Raw genomic sequence first — 24,553 nt, forward strand, 5'->3', positions numbered from 1 at the left:
TTCCCAGGTTTTCGTGTGTTTATTTCTTCCTCATTTTGAACCATTCCCTGGACCAGCACCATTCTTCTTCACCTTCTTCTTCTTCTTCACCTTCTTCTTCTTCTTCTTCTTCTTCTTCTTCACCTTCTTTGAACAAAGTGCCAGAATGAATGTTAGAAGTACTTAATCTGCATTTGTAGCCATTCCCACTAGTGTCAGAATATGTCATACATTAACAGCGTCTTCTTCAAAAGACAGGTTAAATTGACAAACTTCATTGGTATATGTACAGGCTTGTTTGAGAAATCTGTGCCTAGATAAGAGCAAATTTGGCAAGCAGGTTCAGTTGTTTATGAAGGCCTTAACATTACAAAGGAGTTTTTCCCTTTGTTGTTGGGAGAAAAACATTGTATGCCATATTTCTGTAGGAGTCTGCAGATCCTTACAGAAACAGGGCCAGCACATGGCAAATTATGATTGATTTTTTTTCCCCCCCAAATTGGATATACAGGAGTTTCTACCCTCTAGGCCACTTTCACAGTATGTTATAATGTCACCTTGTTATGCACAAGTATTAATATTTTCACTGCAGAGAATTGGTAATGGTACGATCTTCATTGGGTTTAGATTGCTTTCTCTCCTAGCATTTTAGCAAGTACTGTATCTGCCATTGATAATACCAAGACGACAATTTGCTTACGATCCAGAATTACTAAAATTATTTTCTTATAACATTGTACAGGATTAAATGATAATACTGATCACTTTTCCCTTTGACACTGGTAATAACAGAAGTTTGGAGGACAGGTAATTTCTTTTTCTTCTCTCTCTGTGAAGTGGAGTGGGACTTTAATATCATTAAATATCACAACATGACACATTGTCAGTAAAGTGGTATACACAGTATATGTATGTGCTGCCCCTTGCTGGCCGGAGTGGCCGAGCGGTTCTAGGCGCTACAGTCTGGAACTGCGCAACCGCTACGGTCGCAGGTTCGAATCCTGCCTCGGGCATGGGTGTATGTGATGTCCTTAGGTTAGTTAGGTTTAAGTAGTTATAAGTTCTAGGGGACTGATGACCTCAGAGGTTACGTCCCGTAGTGCTCAGAGCCATTTGTGCTGCCCCTCACCTTTACATTTCTTGTATTTATTTAATGAGTGCCACAACTTATTCATTTGCTCATTATAAATTTTAAGAAACTTGTTTTGTAAAACAGCAGCACTGAAAGTCATACAGCAACATTTACTTAATAGTGGTTCTTACATACATCCATTGTGTAGCTAACACAATGATTATAGCACTCCTCTATAAATGTTCCAGGTTATTGCCAGGAATGGTGAGCATCGAAGCAACAATTCTGTAGGGGCAACAATCAAGTTTGATGGATCGGCAGTTTCTGTCTCCGTCAATGACTTGCGTGCCAGTGCTGTGAGTGAGACGGCAGTTTCAGTTGCATGGGAGCGCATTCCCAATGCTGACGGCTACATCATCAAGACGCGCTCCCGCGTTCCCAGATACCCTGCTGTCCCTGCAGTGAACACTACTCGGGCCAATGCCACAGGTTTGTTTCTGCTGGGATTGTCTCATTTACTGTTAAGTTGGCGTTACGATTTAGGATTTAGGTAGGAAGACATATGGGCACATTCCAGCTTTCAACAGTATCTGCCACTGTCATTATCATAAAAGAAACTGGCTGTCAAAGAAGTAACAGAACCTCTCAGATGTAACTGAAGTAGTGGTGCCCACTGAAATTAGATATTGCATTGCCACCAATGGTTGAACATCATTTGCAGCTTCTTTGTCTCCATAATAGTGAGCCAGCTGTCCTTCTGTAGCATTTAGTTACATTGGCCGGGAGCTTGTGAAAACAATTGTAGATGAATCTTAGCAACATTAATAAACTGCAACAAAAAATTTACTTTGCTACTGAGGGGGCTCTGGATGGTAGAACCATGAAACGATCTTGAAGTATATTTAGCTTCAGTATGTTATTTGTTAGTAAACTCTTCCTTATTTGGGAAATAATTGCCCACAGGATTATATAATCATGAATCTCTAGTAGTAGTAGTAGTAGTAGTAGTAGTAGTAGTAGTTGTTGTTGTTGTTGTTGTTGTTGTTGTTGTTGTTGTTTTGTGTGGTGCAATGGCCTAGTGCAAATCTGCTGATTGGTCACCACTTCATTGACTTATTTTTCCCCAAAATACTGCAGTTACCCAACTGGGAGGAGGGGACCTACAGTTTGATGTGTAATCCGAATCCTGTGCCATTTCTGGTTAACCTCCAAATCATTGAGCGGTGAATGCTAGATTAAAAGGCAAATTGAAAAATCCATGGTCTGACAAGGATTACATCCTGCAACCCTTAGGTTTCCAGGCAAGCACTTCACCACTAGACTACCAGGTCCAACATTTATTACATGATCACATAAGATTTTGCTTCCAGTTTGGATTTCAGGATTACACTGAACTGATTTGCAGATATTTTTCCACAAGTCTTCATAATTTTATTGTTCTAAAATATCTTCATTGACAAAGCGCAACACTGACACTATTATGAAAAGATGAAATGCTGAGTTTCAGATGGGCACAATGAAATGACCGTTACATACAAGCTTCCTTGCTTATTCTGGAAATAAGTGTCCACTGGATTATATAACCTTTAATCTTTATTACATGAACTTATACATTACAGTCTTTTCATTATGCCTGTCAGCAACTCAACATGTCATCTTTACAGTGAGTAGCAATCTGTTCTTTTCAAAATATTATTGATACTGCAGCCAGGATTTTCCATTGTTTGAAGCTTAACATTGAATACTCTAAGGCACTTTCTAAGTGATCGTGCCGTGTTAGAATCTCCATACAGCACTTGTTGTGACATACAGACATGTGGTTGCAAACTGCGACTGTTGCATGCAGCCCATAGTACCTCAAACAAATACCACCACAGCACAAACAAGTATTTATACTAACACATAATATAGTATGCAAAAATATGGACCTCCCCCTCTGTCTCCTCCTATCCCTTGCCCTCCATCCTCCACCCCCACAGCTTTGTCTTGCCACCTTCTAGTCTCTGAACGCCCCACCAAACAACTCTCTTCTCTATCCCAACTCGCACCTTGCTATTCCTTCCCTGCGCCACTCTACATTGCTGCTTTTGTCGAATGCAACAGTTACAGTCTAATCAGAGCAGCTATAGGTAGTAGGCATATGCACTTCAGGTGTCCTGTATGTTTGAATTTGTTTGTTTTCCTTTCTTTTCTGAAGAAAGCTTTGGTTGAAACCTCAGTGTGCAACAGTCTTACCATTGTGCCTGTCTGCAAGTAATATCTCCTCTTTACAGTGGATCTGTCCTTTTCACGATGGAAACAAAAGATGCTGCAGATGACATTTCATCATTGGTGCTTACCTAATCTGTGCTCACAGTTGACAATATTATATCAGTTACTTCTGTGTGATTCTGCCACTACTTCATGCGTCAGTTGTTTTCCTGAAGAAGACTGGTGGTAATTGTTGATTTTTGTATAGAGTAAACGTAACAAGTGCTCAGAGAACCTTCAATGTTCATGGGAATTAACTGTCGTCATATAATGCCGGACACATTAACTTGAATGTTCTGTCAATTAAACTGTTAAGCAGAAATCTGAGTCTCACAAGTTCAGCTTGACCCAAGTGTTTAATCAGAGAGGTGCGCTTAGTCGATTGCAGTAGAGATTTTCTAACAAGCCTTTGTGTGTGTCCTTACTCGTGCTGTGTCCTTCCAAGTAATTAACAACCTATGTTTTGGTTTATGCGGAACATAAAACAAAGATGAGGATAAGAACGCACTGTGTACATGCCATTCAATGACTGATTATTAGACAGAAAACACCACACGTTACATTTTAATCTGAAGAAATATCTAGAAAGTTTCATAAAGTGAATGAACAGTTTTAATTCCTTAATGTAAAATCTTAGTAACCTCATTTGTATCATTTTGACAGAAACCCTGGCTGTCATGTTTTGGTTGAGGGCGTTGCCACTATATGTCACCTTTACTGTGTGCAGTTTTGGAAGCTCCAGTACAAAACATGCACTTTCAGCCTCTGTCTTTTACTATTGTAGCTGTAAGAAAGATAGATGCACAGTATTGGCTCAAAAAGGTCAAGTATGATAAGATAAATGTGATAATGGGCACAATAGCCATGTCAGATAAAGAAATAAAGGCAAGCATTCCTAGACAGTGGCAAGAACCCAGGGCAGAAACAGGGAGGAGAACTTAGTAATTCCTTCCTATCATAAAAGAGAGATCCGGAATATCATACCTCCTTATGACCAAGGGAGCTATACAGTACGGTTCATATCCCAGCTGCTTACTGAAAATATGACAAATGACACACAGATGCTAGTGATTGTGGAGTGATTGGCACCACGTATCACTTTGTCAGGGAGTGTGTCATTAGACAAGCTATTACAGAATGGGACATGAACATCTTCAGCAATAAAACGATCTATAAAACAATAAGCAATGAGAAACTATGGCACAAGCTGAATTCCCTGATAGTTAAAATATCAGTTTATAAACTGCAAGCCTACACGGTTGAGAGAGAACGAAGAAGAGGCCTTATGTCATACATTTAGACACATAATGGCAGACCACCACCTACAACTACATTCTGGAAGCAGTGAGGAAGTGAGCCTTGGGGAGGCCCAGGAAAATTTTCCTGAGACACTGGCAGCCATCCCCAAGCATCTCTACACCTTGGTTAACACAGCAGTGCAGCCCCTGGGAATCTCGAGTTATACCTCAGTGTGCTGGGGCCAAATTATTCAGACTAATACCTTGGTTTTGATACCAAGTAGAGTAGTGTAGTGTTGTATAGTATTGTAGTCTGGAATTATAAATTGTGAAATTTGTGGTCCAGCAATGCAGCATAGTATAGTATAACGGTATTATTGTTTAGACAGTGCTTCCGAAAACTGAAGGGTATAGTGGTCCTCATTTTTAACATTGAATTTAGCAGCTCAGGAATGGAGAAGAATGTGGTGTTACTTCATTCAAGACCGAAAGTGGCATCAGTTAATCAGATCAGACAAACGCTCACCATTGGTTAAAGATAAATACATCTACTGTGTTCCAACCAGCCCCTCCAACTTCTTACGTTCACAGGAGACTACTGTGAAATACTTCGTTTGATTTATGAGCTACACAGAAACTAAAAAATAACATAAATTTCAGGATAGTGTAGTCAGAATCCAGTGTACGAGTATACTTGGGATTTTTTTAATGGTGATCTTCAGAAATTTGTATCTCATTATTTTGAGCTTTGAAAGTCTTCGTCATATGTCTTTGTGTAATTTCATTCATTAAAAAACTTTTCTCATTAATAAAAGAAAATATTTTTTGGAATGTAAAAAAAATCAACATGTTAAGGTGTTACTGTAACACATGCAGTGTACCTGCAATGACTTGTCATGGATGTGCTGTGTCCTACTGGAGGAAAGACTGGAAACGAAATGAAATATGTGAATTCATTTTAATTGCTATTATGAATATAATTAATGAAACACTTTGAAGATCATGATAAATCAATTGTAAACTTTCTGGTGAGAAACTGAAATTCGTCACATAGGTTGTTTCCTACTACAATATTAGTAAATAGATTTATGCTGATATCCACCATTTTGAGAGCAAATAATGTTACCTTCTATTTCATTTGTTAAAATTCTTTTGAACAATTGCAGCATCTCGATTAGTCGAGTGTACGTGTGAGACATTGCGTGGCCACATACCTGTGGCTGTCACCTGATAATTGTAATGCTGTCAGTCAATGGGTTTTAAGTGTTTTTGTTTAGATATAAAACTTTTCTGTTGCGCAGCTTTGCTGTCACACAGTTGCTGTGTCAGATACACAGATTTCTCAATAGTAGCCCAAAACTAGTTGGCCTGACTTGGCTAGTTCTGGCAGCTGTTCTGCTTGTGGAGATGGGCTCACAGATGCAAGGACCAAAAAGTTGTTGTAGAGGTCTTAATTCCTAGTGGTGTTATAAAGAAAGAAAAAAAAAAAATGGAAAAAAATGTAAAATGGAAAAATTAATCATTTCCTGGGAGGGAAATCTAATATATCACACATCCCCTGGCTGCAATGCAACACTTTCCATCAAACCAAACAAGTTGTTTACTGTTATTAATCACTGTGTGTTTATTTTCACAATGCCTTCTGAAGGATTAAACCTTTGCCAGATGAATTTGCATTGATTAATACTGCATGTACACTATGTGAAATATTAGGAGCATTGTGCTGCCACCTGCTGTCAGGTACTCCACATCGGTGGCCTCAGTAGTAATTAGACATTGTGAGAGAGCAGAATGGGGTACACCGTGGAACTCGCGGACTTCAAACGCGGTCAGATGATTGGGTGTCATACGTCTGTATGCGAGATTTCCACACACTTAAACATCCATAGGTTCACTGTTTCCAATCTGATGGTGAAGTGGAAACACGAAGGGACATGTTCAGCACGAAAGCGTACAGGCTGACCTCGTCTGTTGACTGACAGAGACCGCCGACAGTTGAAGAGGGTCATAATGTGTAATAGGCAGACATCTATCCAGGCCATCGCACAGGAATTCCAAACTGCATCGGGATCCACTGCAAGTACTATGAAAGTTAAGCATGAGGTAAGGAAACTTGCATTTCATGTTAGAGCGACTGATAATAAGCCACGCATCGTGCCGGTAAATGCCAAACGACAACTCGCTTGGTGTAAGGAGCGTAAACATTAGGCTGTTGAACAGTGGAAAAACGTGTGGAGTGACAAATCACGGTACACAATGTAGCAATCCGATGGCAGGTTTGGGTATGGTGAATGCCTGGTGAACGTCATCTGCCAAGGTGTGTAGTGCCAGCAGTAAAATTTGGAGGTGGTGGTGTTATGCTGTGGTTGTTTATGTTTTTCATGGAGGGGACTTGCATCCCTTGTTGTTTTGCATGGCACTACCACAGAACAGGCCTCCATTGATGTTTTTAAACACCTTGTTGCTTCCCACTGCTGAAGAGCAATTTGGTGATGGCAACTGCACCTTTCAACAAGATCAAGCACCTGTTGATATTGCACGACCTGTGATGGAATGGTAACACGACAATAAGATCTCTGTAATGGACTGGCCTGCACAGAGCCCTGACCTGAATCCTATAGAACACCATTGCAACGTTTTGGAACGCCATCTTTGGCCAGACCTCACCGGCCGACATCAGTACTTCTCTACAGTGCAGCACTCCATGAAGAATGGGCTGCCATGTCCCAAGAAACCTTCCAGCACCTGATTGAACGTATGCCTGCGAGAGCGGAAGCTGTCATTAAGGCTGAGGGTGGGCCAACACCGTGTTGAATTCCAGCATTAACGATGGAGGGCACTACGAACTTGTAAGCCATATTTAGCGAGGTGTCTGGGTACTTTTGATCACGAAGTGTATATGTTGTAATATGACTTTGAAGTGAACTGTGGCACTGCCTGGTAGAGAAAAAGAAAACACTGTTTCCAAATGTGGTTTGTACTTTTGTGGAAGGTTGTTGACTGAAGGATGAACAAAAATTTAAGCATAAAAGTAAGGGTATATGTATATATCACTTTAAATCCTAATAACTGTGTTGCTTCAGCCTACTCTGTTATACACTGTTCAGTCACATTAATGTGACCACCTGTCAAATGCCTGAATAATCACCTTTTGCAGCACGAGATGTGCAGGAAGTGTGTGAATGAGGATCTGGAAGGTATTGACAGGGATGTGGAGCCATGCTGACTCAAATACCGTGGCCAGCTGCACTACATTTCTCATTTGAGGATCCATGATGCCAAAAGCCCAGTCGGGGAGGTCCCACAAATTCTGCATTGGTTTTTAATGTGGGGAGTTTGGTGGCCCGGGGAGTACAGTAAATTCATGTTGGGGCACTTCAAAGCACACTTGTGCGCTGAGAACCGTGTGACACATTGCATTGCCCTATTGGTAGGTGCTGTCATGCTGAGGAAAAATAACCTGTTTGTGGGAGGGGATATGGCTCCAGCAAAAGATGGATCCTTACGCTGATCCATTGTGCCTTCCAGAATGATGAAATCGTCGAGGGAATGCCACAAAAACATTTGCCACACCGTAACGCTCCCTCTTGCAGCCTGGACCCTTCTGACGGTGTTGCAGGGTGACACGTGCCAATGGCCAATTGTCCATTGGAGCATAAAACAGGATTCATCTGAAAAGGCCACCTATCACCACTAGTGAGTGGGCACTGAACATTGACATTAAACATACTAACGTGACTGGACCAAGTAACAGATGTAATATTAACATCCACTGCTCTGGCATAACCAAAGCTTTGATCATTTTAAAACTTTTAATCTCTGTAACCAAAGATCTAAACAAAGTTTTAAGACTTGCTCTGAAATAATGTTTTTGTCTTGCTGTTGTCCTTAACAATAATTTGTTTCACTGCATTGTCTTTGTTGCCTCAGTGTTTACAAAGTATTCTGGTATATGCCATAAATCACATCAGAGAAGGGTGTATGTGACCACAGGAGGTATTTTGTTTTAGTTATTTTACTTATATTACTTTCACAGTGACATTTTTTTCATTCTTCAGTCAGAGAACTCCACAAACAGTGATCCATTTTTAAAATAGTGTTTTGTTTTTCTCTACTAGACAGTGCCAAAGGTCACTCCCAAATCATAACACAGCATAGACATGTCATATTAATCCACATGAATGTACCTGATTATATAGGTTGTCCTTCAAAATGTGTTGTGGAAATAAAGTGTTTGTCCAAATAGACTTGATGTTTCTTTTACGCTCACTTGAGCAATTTTATCTCTGCTGGTATCTCATTTTGAGCTGTCTTAAAATAAATGGAGAGACAGAGCTAATTTTTCGTCCTTCGGTTAATGTCAAACGCTGTGGACGCACAGAGAGCACTTGTGTTTGAAACAGATTTTTCCAAATAAACTGAGAGTTTAAAAAAAGATTGGCATGCATGCATTAATTACCAACCTGTTTAATTATTTTATATTTATGATAGCAGAAGGATATTTAAAGAGAGCATGTCTGACAAGGTGAGGAAAAGATTGCTTGACACAGTTGCATTGAAGTTTTGGTATGAGAAAGGGATAGGTATGAAAAGGATAAGGTGTATAGATACTTGAAGGAAGGAACCACCACTTAAAGATGTGCATCAGAAGACACAGTGCACATGGAGGTAGCTGTAGCAATATACTATGATAAAAAGAACCCAGATTCAGTAATATTACTACCATTCTGATTACTGGTTTAGATGTCTGAAGAGACAGGTTTTCCAAGATCTGTTCAGTTTAAATTTGATATGTTTGCCTTGGCAAAATGTGTAGAAGCAACTGAAAAACTCGTTATACATCATTACTGATTTCATTTTGGAGTAACATTATAAGGAAATATTGTTTAGTTTTTATGAATGAGCTTTTAGAATTTTGCAAAACCAAACTTATTATGCAAACACTTGTAAAGTAAAAATGCCAACATTTTAACATGTTTGCTACTGTACTACTTTAAAATGTCATTTTTATAGTTCTGCTAGTACTGCTATTACGTTGTAGCATTGGTTAAAGATTACAATTAATGTTATAGCTGCTTTTGGTCTGGTAATCAAACATACTGAACATTTAGGAACCAAACAAACTGAACATTTAGGTAGGGCCTATTTAAATGAGGTTAAGCTGTAACTCTTACTGTTCACAGCCCTCTGATAAACATTGAGATAACAAGTTGTTCCCCTGAAAGGAGAGGAAAAAAAAAAAAAATCATGCGAATTTTATTTGCTCAGGTGGTGCCAGTGATTGTGTTAAGGTGATGGGTTCAACAACATTTAACAGCAGTCGTTTTGTCATGCTATCTACTAAGTGTATAAGAAACAAGTTTGACAATATGCTACTTACTCCTCCTTTTCTTTGCAGTTGACAAACTATCTCCAGGAGTCAGATACTTATTTATTGTGTCTGCATACCGTAAGAGCTTTGTCGGTCCAGACAATGTTGTGGAGGCCAAGACTTTAGGTGAGTGTAAAGTTACTGTTACCTCATTGAAGTGTAAAGTTTTTCAGTACCTCCCACCTTGCTTCTGAAACATTACTCATTCCATAGGAGTGACTCTGTTCTCATGCAACTCCTTCCTGTACTTCCCTTGGCAATCTCCCCCCTTGCAACACCTCACCACCCCCGCACTTTCCAATACTTTGCCTATTGTGTCATCATCCCTCTGCGTCATCCTCACTTTCATTACATTGCCCTCCTCAGCAGATTTCACCTCTCTCTGTAATGTTCTGACTTAATAATGTTCTAATGTTCAGTGTCCAGTTAATGCTGAAATTTCATTATTCCAATAAATTTCACATGGTTTGTGATATGGATTCTCACAAATAATAAAGTCACAGTGTTCAATAACATTTGTATTTTACTGCTATTTATTTGATAACTTGGGTACCTGTGCAAAACTTTTGCAGTGTAAGTAATGATGTAACTGTATTGCAAGTAATTTATAACTTTGAACCATAATAATTACAATTTCTTGTTGTTGAAGATGAGCGTAATGATAAATATGAACATAAAATACAAAGTAGTAGATAAATGTGAAATGTATAGGTTAGAACATAGTTTTCACTTCTTACTTACATAATGAAGACCACAATAACTCGCTGTATTTTGAGGTTTTAATTACACTTTGTGCTTTAGACAAGCACGTTAGGCCATAGTAGCAATAAGTAAATCACAGTTCAAGGTAACAATGAAAACTATTTGTTGTTTTGGAAAGTATAGTCATGTAGAAAAGTCAGCTTGTCCAATGGGTAGAGATAATGGACTACTACAGTTGTCATTGTTATTATCTGTTACAAACACAAATTATCCAGTTTATAAAATAGTATTTGTTAGAAGGTAATATGAAAAGGAAGTTTCTCATTCATGATTAATAAGTTACCTTCGTACAGTATAGGTATGAAGCTGGATATCCATGATGCCCTTTTACCTATGATAGTTAAGTCTCTTTTATGTTAAAATTTTTCACAAATGCCGGCCGAAGTGGCCGCACGGTTCTAGCGCTGCAGTCTGGAACCGCGAGACCGCTGCGGTCGCAGGTTCGAATCCTGCCTCGGGCATGGATGTGTGTGATGTCCTTAGGTTAGTTAGGTTTAACTAGTTCTAAGTTCTAGGGGACTAATGACCTCAGCAGTTAAGTCCCATAGTGCTCAGAGCCATTTGAACCATTTTCACAAACATTAAGTTCTAGTGTAAAACTGGCACCCAATGTTAGAAATTGGCTAAAGAACCTTTCTAACGGTACGTCATCCATCCCTGTATGATTAGTATGTGGTGAGAAAAAGGGATGCTGATATGGGGAAATAATATATGATCAGTACAATGGTCTAAAAGCTAACACATTGAAATAGTTGTAGTTAATACAGAAATTTTAATTTGCTGCCATGTGATTCTTAAGTAGAATTATGGACAGAAATATCACAAAGGCATTTTACCAAGTTTCAGTCCACTGTGTGGCAAGTGCTATTCACCATGTCATGTGATAGTTATTTCAGCACATTACTTGCTGATACTTACTGTACTGTGCAACCCATGCTCGAGCTTTAAAAGTGTGAGTGTATTTACACCAATACTTCAAAAACTATTTAATTACACTTATTCTACACAATTCATGCTAACATAATTTCGGCTAACAGCCTAATATAATGAATATTCATTTCCATATTCTTTTAATATCGTTCAGATCTTACTTTTTTGTAGCGAAATTTAAAACAGTATTCCTTATTTCATTTTTTGCATGAACAAAGGAATCCTTTCAGTTAAAATAATTTCAGAGTTATTTTATATTAGGTAAAACCAAAAAATTTCTGTAATCAGGAAAATTTCCATTTTTGAATCAGTTCTACATTGCTTCAGGAAAGGTTTATAAGTGTGGTCAAAATTTTAAAACACATTGTTGTATTTTAAACATAGCTGCACAACAGCAACGGTTCCATGTAATAAAATTATAAACAGCCGACCAGTTGCAATGGATAAAGAATTCTTTACGTAGGTTTCAACAAATTTAAATTTGTCTTCTCCAGAAGGTGGCAATTTTACATTAGTAAGGACTAATCTACCATCGCCGTTTTTACAAATGTCAGTATAGATCCGTTTGTCAAAATTAAAATATAGCCCTAGAAATAGGGTTTGTCACGTAAATATAAATTAGTACATGGATCTTGCAGAGTTCACAACCATGAGTCGGTTAGCAATTAATTCTACGCACAATTGGAAAGCCCCTAGAAAAGATAAAATACCAAATTTCTGGCTAAAGTAGTTCACCTCAACACATTCACATCTAACTAAATTATTTAACAGTTACATTCCAGACCCATACACAGCCCCTGATACACTTACACAAGGAATAACTTATCTGAAACCTAAAGATCAAGCAGACAAAGCAAACCCAGCAAAATATCACCCCATAACGTGCCTACCAACAATATACAAAATATTAACTTCAGTCATTACACAGAAATTAAAGACACATACAACACAGAACAAAATTATAAATGAAGAACAAAAAGACTGCTGCAAAGGAGCACGAGGATGTAAAGAGCTACTGATAATAGATGCAGAGGTGACATATCAAGCTAAAACTAAACAAAAGTTGCTACACTATGCATACATTGATTACCAAAAAGCTTTTGATAGTGTACCCCACTCATGGTTACTACAGATATTGGAAATAAACAAAGTAGATCCTAAATTGATACAGTTCCTAAACATAGTAATGAAAAATTGGAAAACCACACTTAATATCCAAACAAATTCAAATAATATCACATCATAACCAATACAGATTGAGGAATATACCAAGGAGACTCATTAAGTCCTTTCTGGTTCTGCCTTGCTCTGAACCCACTATCCAACATGCTAAATAATACAAATTATGGCTATAATATTACTGGAACATACCCACACAAAATAACACATTTGCTGGATGATCTAAAACTACTGGCAGCAACAAATCAACAACTCGACCAATTGCTAAAGATAACAGAAGTATTCAGCAATGTTATAAATATGGCTTTTAGAACAGACAAATGTAAGAAAAATAGCATAGTCAAGGGAAAACACACTAAACAAGAAGATTACATATTGGATAACTGCAGCGAGTGCATAGAAGCAATGGAAAAACAGATGCCTATAAATATCTAGGAAACAGACAAAAAATAGGAATAGATAATACAAATATTAAAGAAGAACTAAAAGAAAAATATAGACAAAGACTAACAAAAATACTGAAAACAGAATTGACAGCAAGAAACAAGACAAAAGCTATAAATACTTATGCTATACCAATATTGACCTATTCATTTGGAGTAGTGAAATGGAGTAACACAGACCTAGAAGCGCTCAATACACTTACACGATCACAATGCCACAAATATAGAATACTTCACATACATTCAGCAACAGAAAGATTCACATTAAGCAGAAAGGAAGGAGGAAGGGGATTTATCGACATAAAAAACCTACATTATGGACAGGTAGACAATCTAAGAAAATTCTTTATAGAACGAGCAGAAACTAGCAAAATACAGAAAGCAATCACTCATATAAATACATCGGCTACACCACTGCAATTTCATAACCACTTCTACAACCCTTTAGATCACATAACATCAACAGATACAAAGAAAGTAAATTGGAAAAAGAAAACACTACATGGCAAGCACCCATATCATCTAACACAGCCACACATCGATCAAGACGCATCCAACACATGACTAAGAAAAGGCAATATATACAGTGAGACGGAAGGATTCATGATCACAATACAGGATCAAACAATAAACACCAGATATTACAGCAAGCATATTATTAAAGATCCCAATACCACAACAGATAAATGCAGACTTTGCAAACAACAAATGGAAACAGTAGATCACATCACAAGCGGATGTAAAATACTAGCAAATACAGAATACCCCAGAAGACATGATAATGTAGCAAAAATAATACATCAACAACTTGCCATACAACGTAAACTAATAGAACACGTTCCCACATAAAAGTATGCACCACAAAATGTACTGGAGAATGATGAATACAAATTATACTGGAACAGAATCATTATAACAGATAAAACACCGCCATACAACAAACCTGAAATTACCACAACTAATCGAAATATCCATACCAAATACAACAAATTCACAGAAGAAAACGGGAGAAAAAATTGAAAAATACATCCAACTGGCTGAGGAAATCAAGGACATGTGGCATCAGGATAAAGTTGACATTATACCAATTATACTATCAACTACAGGAGTCATATCACACAGTGTCCACCAGTACATCAACGCAGTACAGCTACATTCAAACGTATATATACAACTACAGAAATCTGTAATTATTGATACATGTTCAGTTACCCGAAAGTTCCTAAATGGAATGTAACATAGACCGTACAGTTAAAAGGAAGTCACATTTGATCAAGGTCCACGTCACTTTCCATTTTCTAACCAGACATAATGTCTGAGAAAGGAAAGAAAGAAATAATAATAATAATAATAATAATAATAATAATAACAATAACAATAATTTTGAAACCATATCGAGCAAAGTAGTTCTGGCAAAGTAAAACCCTTTTTTAACGAATCTCTGGGGACTCAAATATTTTTTTTTTTTTTAATCAGGGATTTTCCTTAAATGGCGAGGGCTTTTTTACAAAACACATCTTCTGTGAGGGTCACTTTAAAAGTTTTGCACACTGTAAGATAGAACTAAAGAAAATAATTTATTTTACAAAACACCTTTTAAGTCCTTCTGTGTAATCTTCATTTTTGCTAATGATGGCATCCCAAAATTTTGGCAACTTTTGTATTCCATGTAGGGCAACTCTACCGTTGAGCTGTTTGATTAGTTAGGCCACCTCACTGGAAACTTCGTCAGTTGTGTCAAAATGTTTTTCATGTAACTCTTCCTTCAATTTGGGAAACAACTCAAAGTCTGGTGGTCTTGTATGAGGACCCTGCTATTGGCGGGAAAGTATTTTCTATCTGTATTAGCTGAACATTTCTCTCACTGGTAAGGCAGTATGCAGTCTTACATTACCATGTAAAATGAGGACACCAGCCGCAAACATGCCAAGTGTTCTTTGATGAATTTTTGGGTGCAAAACATTTTGCAGAAGCAGCTTGCAGCAAGATGCTCCTGTTCCCTGGAGTACCCTGTTTGTAGCTATGACTCCATTCAAGACACGCACAAAGATCATCATCAGTTTTGCCTTTCATTGTTGGCAGCAGAATTTTTTGGGGGGTGGAGAGTCAGAACTTTTCCATTGCAGTGACTGAGACTTCAGTTCTGGCTCAGAATCTTGTATCCAGGTTTCAAGTACAACAATCCTCCTCAGAAACTGTTCCCCTTCTTTTTGGTAACATTGAATTAATTTTTCTGTGATCTGCTGTCAGACTGTGTGGAACCCACCTGGCAGCAACTTTTCTCATCTTCAACTTTTCAGTTATGATTCTGTTAACTGAAGTCACAGACTACTGGCCTCAGATACAGTTTCATCACGTTTTTCACTGATTCGCTCTCTCGACATGTTATTAACAATATCCTGAGAGGTGTAGTCTGTTGCAGTTGATGGCCTTCCACTTCTTGGGCTGTCCCCAGTGCTTACCTGACCTTCATGGAAATGAGCAGGCCACCATAACAATGTGCTACAATCCACTACACTATTCCCACACCTCTCTCAAAGCATTGTAGATTGCTCTTGGGTTCTTTAAACGCAAGTATTCTATTTTGAAGTAGGAATGCTGGTCACTATTTGTAATCTGACCTAATGTGGATTCAGCTTCTATTTTAAAACTGAATTACAACACAGCCAAGTGAACCAGCGAACATACATATGACTGTCACGCCTAAAGTTCCACTCAAAACTGGCATGAATTTCAACTTTGTTATGCTACCATAATGATCACATGTGCGCAGTGGGCAGGACTTTTGAAGTGAGCCTCGTATTGTTTTGTCCTTCCTGCATATTGCAGTGACAGCAGTTCCAGTTGGTTATTAATTTTTAGAATTGACTTGTGTACATGAAAAGAGGATAATAGTTCCCAGCGTTACCTGTTCCCTGCACACCAGCTGCAAAACGTCATCCAACGGTCTTCTCCTCTTCATCATCTTTGTACTACCACCATGTACCTCACAGTGTTCCTTCACTAACATTTCACACATACCACTTACATTCATCTTGGTTGCAGAAGTTAGAACATTGTCATCAGAAGAAACGAAGTCCTGGAATCTCACATTTTTCAGGAACATCTATGTTTCTGCTCCATTCTTTTTCTAGAAAGCTGTCATCTTCAATTGTAACTGGTGTGTTACAACCAGCCTTTGCAAAATAGTTTGACGCAGTACATTGTATTGCATAATACCAGGCAGCAAGAAACATATGCATAGCCTGTAGAATGTTGAGTGTCATTGCAGTCCATCACTCGAAGAATGTAATTGACCTCTGGACAATGGTACTCTGTGTTTGGCTTTAACAGAGTGAATTACACCCAGGTCCAGAGATCGTAGATGATGGTGGAAGGAACACAACATTGATGTTCCTCAGAACTGATTTTTCTTGTGATGTTCAGTACTAGTTTCCTATCTGCTGCACTCTTCTTGGCATCTAAAGTCTTGTAAAAATTTTCGATGCCATCCAGGCATTACTATTGTATTCGTAAGTACAAAGTAAGATTTTTATGTTTTTAAAGCACCTGGAAGCTTTAAATTTCCATATTATCAGTGGGCTCTAACCTCCTTGGCGTTTTTCTCCCATAAAGAGTAAAAATATATCATTTTCATCTGCTTTATGAATGTCTGTTGGGTCGTAACAGTGTATTAATCATTTCTTACAATAGCTTACACTTTCTACATCCACATCCTCACTATCTCCACTTAAATTCTGAAATGAGAGATTGACATTTTCTAAAATGATCTAACCAGCCATTTGACGCACTGAAATTTTCAACGCCAATCTTCATGCCGATTTCCTGAGCCTTCTCTTGCAGTGTGTTTCCATTTATAAGAATGCTTTTTCACTCATAGGAATGCTGCATCTTGCAATTCCTTGAAACCTTTTTAAAATAATGGTTACCACATCACTAAATGTTGACGTACGAATGTTCCTTCTTTTGCCTCCAGAGTAACCGCTACCTTCAGTGTTTAACTGTGCTTCCTCATTTTTGAGAATGCTGCACAATAAAGACGGTGGCAAATGGTTCTTCTTTGTCATGTCAGAAAGTTTTACGGTATGATTGTCTTCGACAATGTGGATGTTGGTCAACTTTTGTTGATTCGTAAGCTTTGTATGTTTGTAGGCCATAACTCCACAAAAGGAAAATTGATAAAGTCAACAATCACTATGGCTTAACATCTTCCGCTTTGTAATTCCATGACACTGACATCACATTGTGTGACCATTATCACATTGTAGATAGAGTGGAAATAGATTTCTGATTCGTTCAGTGCTTTTTCTGGTATTCAATGTAGACGGAAGGAATAGATTACCTTAATCTACTTTCATGAGATGAAAGACCTGTATGAAACTTAAAGAAATCTGAAACTTGTTTGGACATATTAGAAATAGTGTGAAACTGGATTTTAATTTGCAGAATGTTTCATGTTCATTCCTTAAAAGCAGTGTTGCTTCTGAAATGGGGTTCTTCAAAAGTGGGGAAGAATAATGTTCTTCCAAAGGGAGTTTCACTGCGACTGACTGAAACATCAGGCTTACCCTCAAACCTTTATTTGTTGATTTGGAGTGTGACAGTATTAATAATATAATTATTGTCTGAAAATAAATTGCAAAAAGAAAGAAAAATAGTATTTATTTACTCTGAGGGATACCAGAGCAAGAGGAGATGCTCCACTTTGCTGTAGTCCAGATTTTGACGTCCATATTTCGTGTGTTGGCTATAAATTCACTTCTGCATGCCTCATGGGCTGGATGTAATCTTCACCCTGATAGTTGTTAAGAATATGTGTTGAATATATTGGTGATTTTGGAGGCATGATGTTGTTATTTTTATGTGTTACTGTAGATGTTTCTTGAGAAAGGAAGCTGATACTTCATAAGCAAACCTCCCATTGTCTCAATCGTTCACTGTATAAAGTGTGGTGACACAGTGTTTGTTTCAGGATTCGGATAAAGGCGCCATACTAAGCATTATAATACAGATAATGCCATTGGATGGTAAAAGTGGAAAAAAAAAAAACATTAAAATTAGTTGCTGTCAGCTAATCACTTTGTGTATTTCAGGTGTCGAACTGCCACCAGTTGCACACATTTCGACCACTATAGATACTTATGCTGGGAATGTGCAGCTCAAATGGGCACCTCCAAAAACTGAAGCTAAAATTGATTGGATATACGGAGTTTACTATGGGGTCACCCTGGACGAACTTCTATCAGGTATTGTGAAATTACTAATTTATTATCCAGTAAAAACACAGTTCACTGAAAAAAGATGGGGCAGGGGATGGAATTCAGAAGTATTTGTCATCAACTCGTTATGCTGTAGTATCTAATAGAAAAGATTTACCTACTTTGTTTTTATTCTATGTTCACCTGTTTTGTTTCAAACATGCTTTGCTTTTCTCTTTGTCTAGCGTGTCTGGTGACTTTTGTCTATTCTAGCTGCCATTTATCTTGTTCATTCATTTGCCATCTCCCACTTCCATAGAACAGCACACTGCCACTGCAAATTTTAGCAAATGTGTTCAGTTTCTCTGTCAGTCTTCTTGTCAAGAGACTTATCACTGTGGAATGTGTCTTTAGTAAGGACAATCCATTTTTTTAATTTCTGAGTTATTTTGTCTTGAGAAATGATCCTCCTCAAATAGCAAACTGTTCTGCTTTTGAAATTTGTATGTTCATTGTGTTAGAATTTGCTGCATAAATAATGCTGTTAGTCAGTTTGATTTGATTTATTCATCTATGGATCATCTCACACTGATAAAGGATCATTTAAAGCGTTCACAATCGTAATAGTGCAATATCAGATTCTGTGGCTCAGGTGTTGATACTGTCAAATGAACACAACTGCTGTAAGATGATGGCAATACCAATGTCCAATATTCCATTAAATTTCTTTTAAATGCTCGTGCTATATTTGTGCCAATAAAGTCATGATTATATCACATCACCCCTGTTTTACATAAATGTAGCTTTCACGTATCTTGAAGAATTTTCACATACTTTTGTGTAATATCATGTCACCATCACACACAATCTTAGGACATTTTATTATGTCCAAAGATTTCATTTATGTTACAGACAATATGCTTGATACAACAACTTTCACTAGCAAGCACTTGGCTAATTTTTCTTTGGCAGCCTTTCTTACTAAACAGTAATTAATGGTTTTCTTGTGCACTGGAAAGAGAGATTATGTATTGATTTCCTAAAATTACTTCTCATTTTTTATTTTATTTTTTTATCTGGTAAATTCTGATGGTAGCTTACAGCTGAACGCACAGAACTGTTGTAGTGTTTATGCAGTGAAAAGTCTTTCTAATACTTTCAACACTCTGTCCTTCTCTTCCTTTAATATTTTGCAAAGTTTACAGATCAGCAGTCACAGAATGGATCTGTGCAACTCGGTGTCAACTACAAATTCTTACAGGCAGGTTTCTATTGCCAGTTGATCGTAGGTTTTTTTTTTTTTTTTTTTTTTTTTTTTTTTTTGGTTTCCATCCTTAATTTTAACTCTGCAAATGATTTGTTAAAGTGAAAAATGCCAAATTGCAATGTGGCACCAAGTCCACATTTAACTGTAGGGCACCTTATAATTGGCTTAGTAAGTCACTTGAAAGGTCGAAGAAAGGCAGGGGCATATCTCATCTGTCAGAACCGTGCCTAGTAAAGCACTGTTGTAGAGCTTGAAAATACCACTTCAGTTGTAAGGTTCTCTTTTATTTTCCAATGCTTAGACCATGACTGGCTATTAGATAGCTGTCATCAGATGTGATACTGAAAAATAAAAAAAGAGACCAAAGCCAATAACATTTTTAATGTGAAGTAGCACATGAGAAAACAAAAGAAAAGAATCATACAACATTTTTAGAAAACCGCTGGCGTGCTAGGTGCAATAAAACGTAAGTCTGTGCCAAAGTGTTACCAGACTATATAATAGATGACGCCAAAGCGATACCAGACTATACAACAGATGACTGACTGGTAAATAAGTATGGAATGAACACCAAGGCACTTACATTTTGTGCTGTGACCTAGAGCGCCATGATGGAGTGTACAAGACATGGTGTACCACTAGCGAATGCAGAGCATGAAGTACTTTACAACACGGGAGGAAGTAAACTGGTAAACCACATTGGCAGAAGTACTGTCATCTGTTGACAGTAAGAACAACCTGGGACCAACTAGCCTGGCTGTTCATAATTTGAATTAGGGATTTCATGAAAAGGAAAAAAATTAGAAAAAAGTTGCCTGAAAAGTACATTATGAGTAGTAAAAGAACTTATTAAAAAGGGGCAGTACAGAACTGCAGTAAAACTCCTAAGGACAGTGGGTGAGACATTTTTTATTTCAGGGCACATTGAGAGGTAGTTGTGCCCTGAAATGAGGAATGTTCTGCCCACTATCCTTCCCACCCCTCCCACAGTGGTACTCCACTGCCAACCAAATCTTCGCAATATACTTACCCTTCCTACACAACCCTGCTCCCAAACCCTTGCCTCCTGGGTCATATCCCTGTAATAGATGTAGATGGAAGACCTGTCCCCACCACCACCTACTCCAATCGGGTCCCAAGCATCACCTATCCCATCAAAGGTAGGGCTACCTGTGAAACTAGTTATGTGATCTACAAGCTAAGCTGCAAGCACTGTGCTGTATTATACATGGGCATGGCAACCAACAAACCTGTCTGTCTGCATGAATGGCCACCAGCAGACTGTGGCCACTAAACAGCTGGACTACACTGTTCATTTCCGTGAGTGCTTCACAGACTGTGCCATCTGGATCCTTCCCATCAACACCTTCTTTTCTGAACTGTGCCTGGTCTCGACCTTTCTTGGTCATTGTCCTCACCCACTTGCTCATTCCCTTTTCCCATTCCAGCACTATGCAGCCCTCTATTCCACTAAAGCACACACTCTTTTCACTTCTCTCCTTTTCTGCTAATCCTCCCCCCCCCCCCCCCCCATCTAACCTCCGTACTGCATCTAGCTGCCCTACCCTCTCTCCACCTCATTCCCAAAGGAGGTTACCCCCAGTTCGGTATACCGCTCCCGTTTTGTTGAACTTCGTTCGAAGTTCATTAATATGACCTTCATTTATACAGATGGCTCTAAGACCAATGACTGGGTTGGTTGTTCTTTTATTGTCGGGGCACAAAGTTTCAAATACCGGCTCCATGGCCATTGTTCGGTCTTCACAGCTGAGCTCTTTGCCCTCTACCAGGCTGTTCTTTACGTCTGCCGCCACCGACATTCTGCTTATGTCATCTGCTCTGATTCCCTGAGCGCCATCCAGAGCCTCAGTGATCCGTATCCGGTTCACCCTTTCGTGCACCGGATCCAACGCTCTCTTCAGCAGCTGGTGGACGACGGTTCTCCGGTTAGCTTTATGTGGGTTCCTGGCCATGTCGGTATCCCTGGGAACGAAGCTGCAGATGCCGCGGCCAAGGCTGCGGTCCTCCAGCCTCGGACAGCTTCTTGTTGTGTCCCTTCATCAGATTGTAGCAGGGTCGTTTGTCGGCACATTTTATCGCTGTGGCATGCCGATTGGGCTGCACTTACAGACAACAAGCTTCGGGACTTGAAACCTCTTCCCGCGGCTTGGACGTCCTCCTCACGCCCCTCTCGGCGGGAGGAGGTAGTTTTGGCCCGGTTATGAATTGGACACTGCCGGTTCAGCCATCGCCATCTGTTGACAGCTGCGCCGGCGCTGTTCTGTCCATGTGGGCACTTGCTGACAGTCCGCCGCATTTTAACATCCTGTCCGGATTTTACTCCACTGCGTCTTGATCTTGGCCTGCCATGTACTCTCGATGCCATTTTAGCAGATGACCCAGGAGCAGCTGCTCGCGTTCTTCATTTTATCAAATTGACCAACCTGTCTAAGGACATTTAATTATGCTGTTTTTTTTAATCCTATGCCTGTCGATCTTTTATCGTGTTTTCCCTTTTAGTTGCTGTTTTAAACTTGTGCCTCGCGGTGCATTCCTAATGTAGTCTGGGCGCTAATGACTGTTGAAGTTGTGCGCCCTAGAACCACAAAAAAAAAAAAAAAAATCTACCTCATTCCTATATCCTCCCACAAGCAGCACTTTACCATCCCATATCCCTACCATGCTATCCTTCCTCCTTACCCTCACCACCTGGTTGCTTCTCCCATCATGCGCTGCTGTTCGTATTGTGGCCTCAGCAGCCAGAGGCTGTGGTCATGTGTGTGTGAATTGCATTTGTGCAAATGTGTGTGCATAAATTGTCTATTTCCAACTAAGGCCTTGTTTAACAGAAAGCTCACTTTATGACAGTCATTTTATCGTGCCTGTCTGAAACACAGCATATGGTGAGTAGCAACTATCCTTTCAGAATAGAAAACGAATACTCGTGCATGGGCTTATTTTGTCTTACTGCCCAGATTTAAGCATGTAGATAATGCTTTTCCAATTTCTCTGCAGGACCTCGCATGACGACGAACATGATGAATGTGACACTCCGCGACCTGGCCTCCTGTGAGCAATACCTGATAGACATTGCTGTTGTGGGTCCGAAGGGTAACGGACCGCTCTCCCTTTCGGCACAGACGGTGTTGACGCCTTTCTCGCCATTATCAGCACCTCGCAATGTCCGTGTTACAGATGGAGATAATGTAAATGGCACACTGCACATGCACATATCGTGGAATTCCCCATGCCCACGTATGCTGTCACCTGTTAATTATGTGGTATGTATATAAAAGTGTGAATTCTCACAGAGTATATGATATCTGTCTGGTAAATATGTGAGTGATGCAGTATTACCGATATGACTAATTAGAACAGACCATTGACAAGTTTTTAGTAGTAGTAGTAGTAGTAGTAGTAGTAGTTTTTTTGTGTGTGTGTGTGTGTGTGTGTGTGTGTGTGTGTGTGTGTGTGTGTTTTGGTCTGTTTTGGTCTGTTTGTTTGTTTTTACACTACAATACTTTCTGATAGTATTCAGCTGTGTTACTCCTAATCCAGATACAGAGTCTACAACTGCATCATTATCTTCTTCTTTTAATACATTTTTAATTTTTGCATCCTCTGCAGAATTGTGAAACAATATATATTTCATGAAAATTGTAGTCCTACTGCCATTCTCTTACAGAATCATAGTTCTGGTAATGTAAGAATTCATTTAATGAATGTTCTGATCATCTTCTAGTATTTTCATGCAAAAAATGCGGTAGTCAGCTTTTGATAGAGTGGCATCATTTTCGGCCGAGAGCTACTCGTAATATGAAAATCACTTGCAAGTTGAGTTGGACACATTTAATACTGAATGGATCAAGATACATCCTTATCGTAAAAATATGTTGCTATCTGGGAGTGTTAAAGTTGTGTGTGGAGCTGTCTTTATGGCTGTACAAGACATCTTCCACAGAGGTCCAACTTTAGTCCTTACCTTCTGTAATGTTTTCAGTTCATTTCTGTTTCAAACATATGTTGGATTGGCTCAATTGTTTGTGAGACTCTGCTAGCACATTTGCATTTGTTAATTTTTATAGCACACTTTAGTCTGTTTGTACAAGTATATTTGAAAAAATGCCTTAGGTTTCTGGCTGTGGAACTGCATGTAGAATATTGTCTTAAAGACAACTGTACTTGGCCATTGTCATTCAAGGACGGTCACAGGATGAAACCTGAAATCAACTTCTTAAATTTCTGGATTGTGTGATTTTTTTAATTTTTTTTTTATTTTTTTTTTTTTTCTGTCAAGTCTGCATGTGCTGACTATTTTATGTCAAAGTCAAACTGAGGTGAAGTGAAGAGTTAGTTGTAGGAACCTGTATTTCTCAGGATTCTTCAGCACATGTCCAAGATATTGTTTCCTTTTTGTTATCGCATTTACAATTATAAATGTTCTTTCTCTTCAGTATTCGTGTGGAGCATAGTGAGTCCAAGAGAGAGTGTGAGCTTCTACGTGCCTAGATCTTAGAGCTGTTATTTTTTTTCATTGTGGCATCATTCAGTGCCTGTGATTCTACCTTTTACAGAGCTGTGAAACATAACTGACTGTTCAGCTGGTAGCTTTCTAACGCAGACGTGAACTTTTGTAAACACTATAGTGGATATTAAATGCAGCAGTTAATTGGTATTGAACTGGCGTAATCTGAGGTAATGATTGTCTCTGGGAATAATATTTTGTTATCACACACAGTTCTAACACTGTCCAGAAATATCCGTATCAGTTTTGACAGCACGTTAACCAAGTTTATGTACTGTACCGTGTTAAAACGCTTCTCATAGTCAATTAAGCCAGCAAAGCTGTCACAATTCTTATCCC

The 24,553-nt window shown here is 38.7% G+C and overlaps 1 protein-coding gene across 3 annotated transcripts in view; it reads left to right on the plus strand.

The window, feature by feature from the left end:
* LOC124717273 (sortilin-related receptor-like) overlaps positions 1-24,553 on the plus strand; it is a 230,660-nt gene that overhangs the window by 161,126 nt on the left and 44,981 nt on the right. For all 3 annotated transcript variants that reach the window (XM_047244086.1, XM_047244088.1, XM_047244087.1), the window contains exons 25-28: positions 1,300-1,540; positions 9,938-10,036; positions 18,318-18,470; positions 22,705-22,970. In XM_047244086.1, coding sequence (XP_047100042.1) covers positions 1,300-1,540; positions 9,938-10,036; positions 18,318-18,470; positions 22,705-22,970 — 759 coding nt within the window. The remainder of the gene's footprint in view (positions 1-1,299; positions 1,541-9,937; positions 10,037-18,317; positions 18,471-22,704; positions 22,971-24,553) is intronic.

The sequence above is a fragment of the Schistocerca piceifrons genome, chromosome 9 (assembly GCF_021461385.2).
Source record: "Schistocerca piceifrons isolate TAMUIC-IGC-003096 chromosome 9, iqSchPice1.1, whole genome shotgun sequence".
NCBI classification, from domain to species: domain Eukaryota; kingdom Metazoa; phylum Arthropoda; class Insecta; order Orthoptera; family Acrididae; genus Schistocerca; species Schistocerca piceifrons.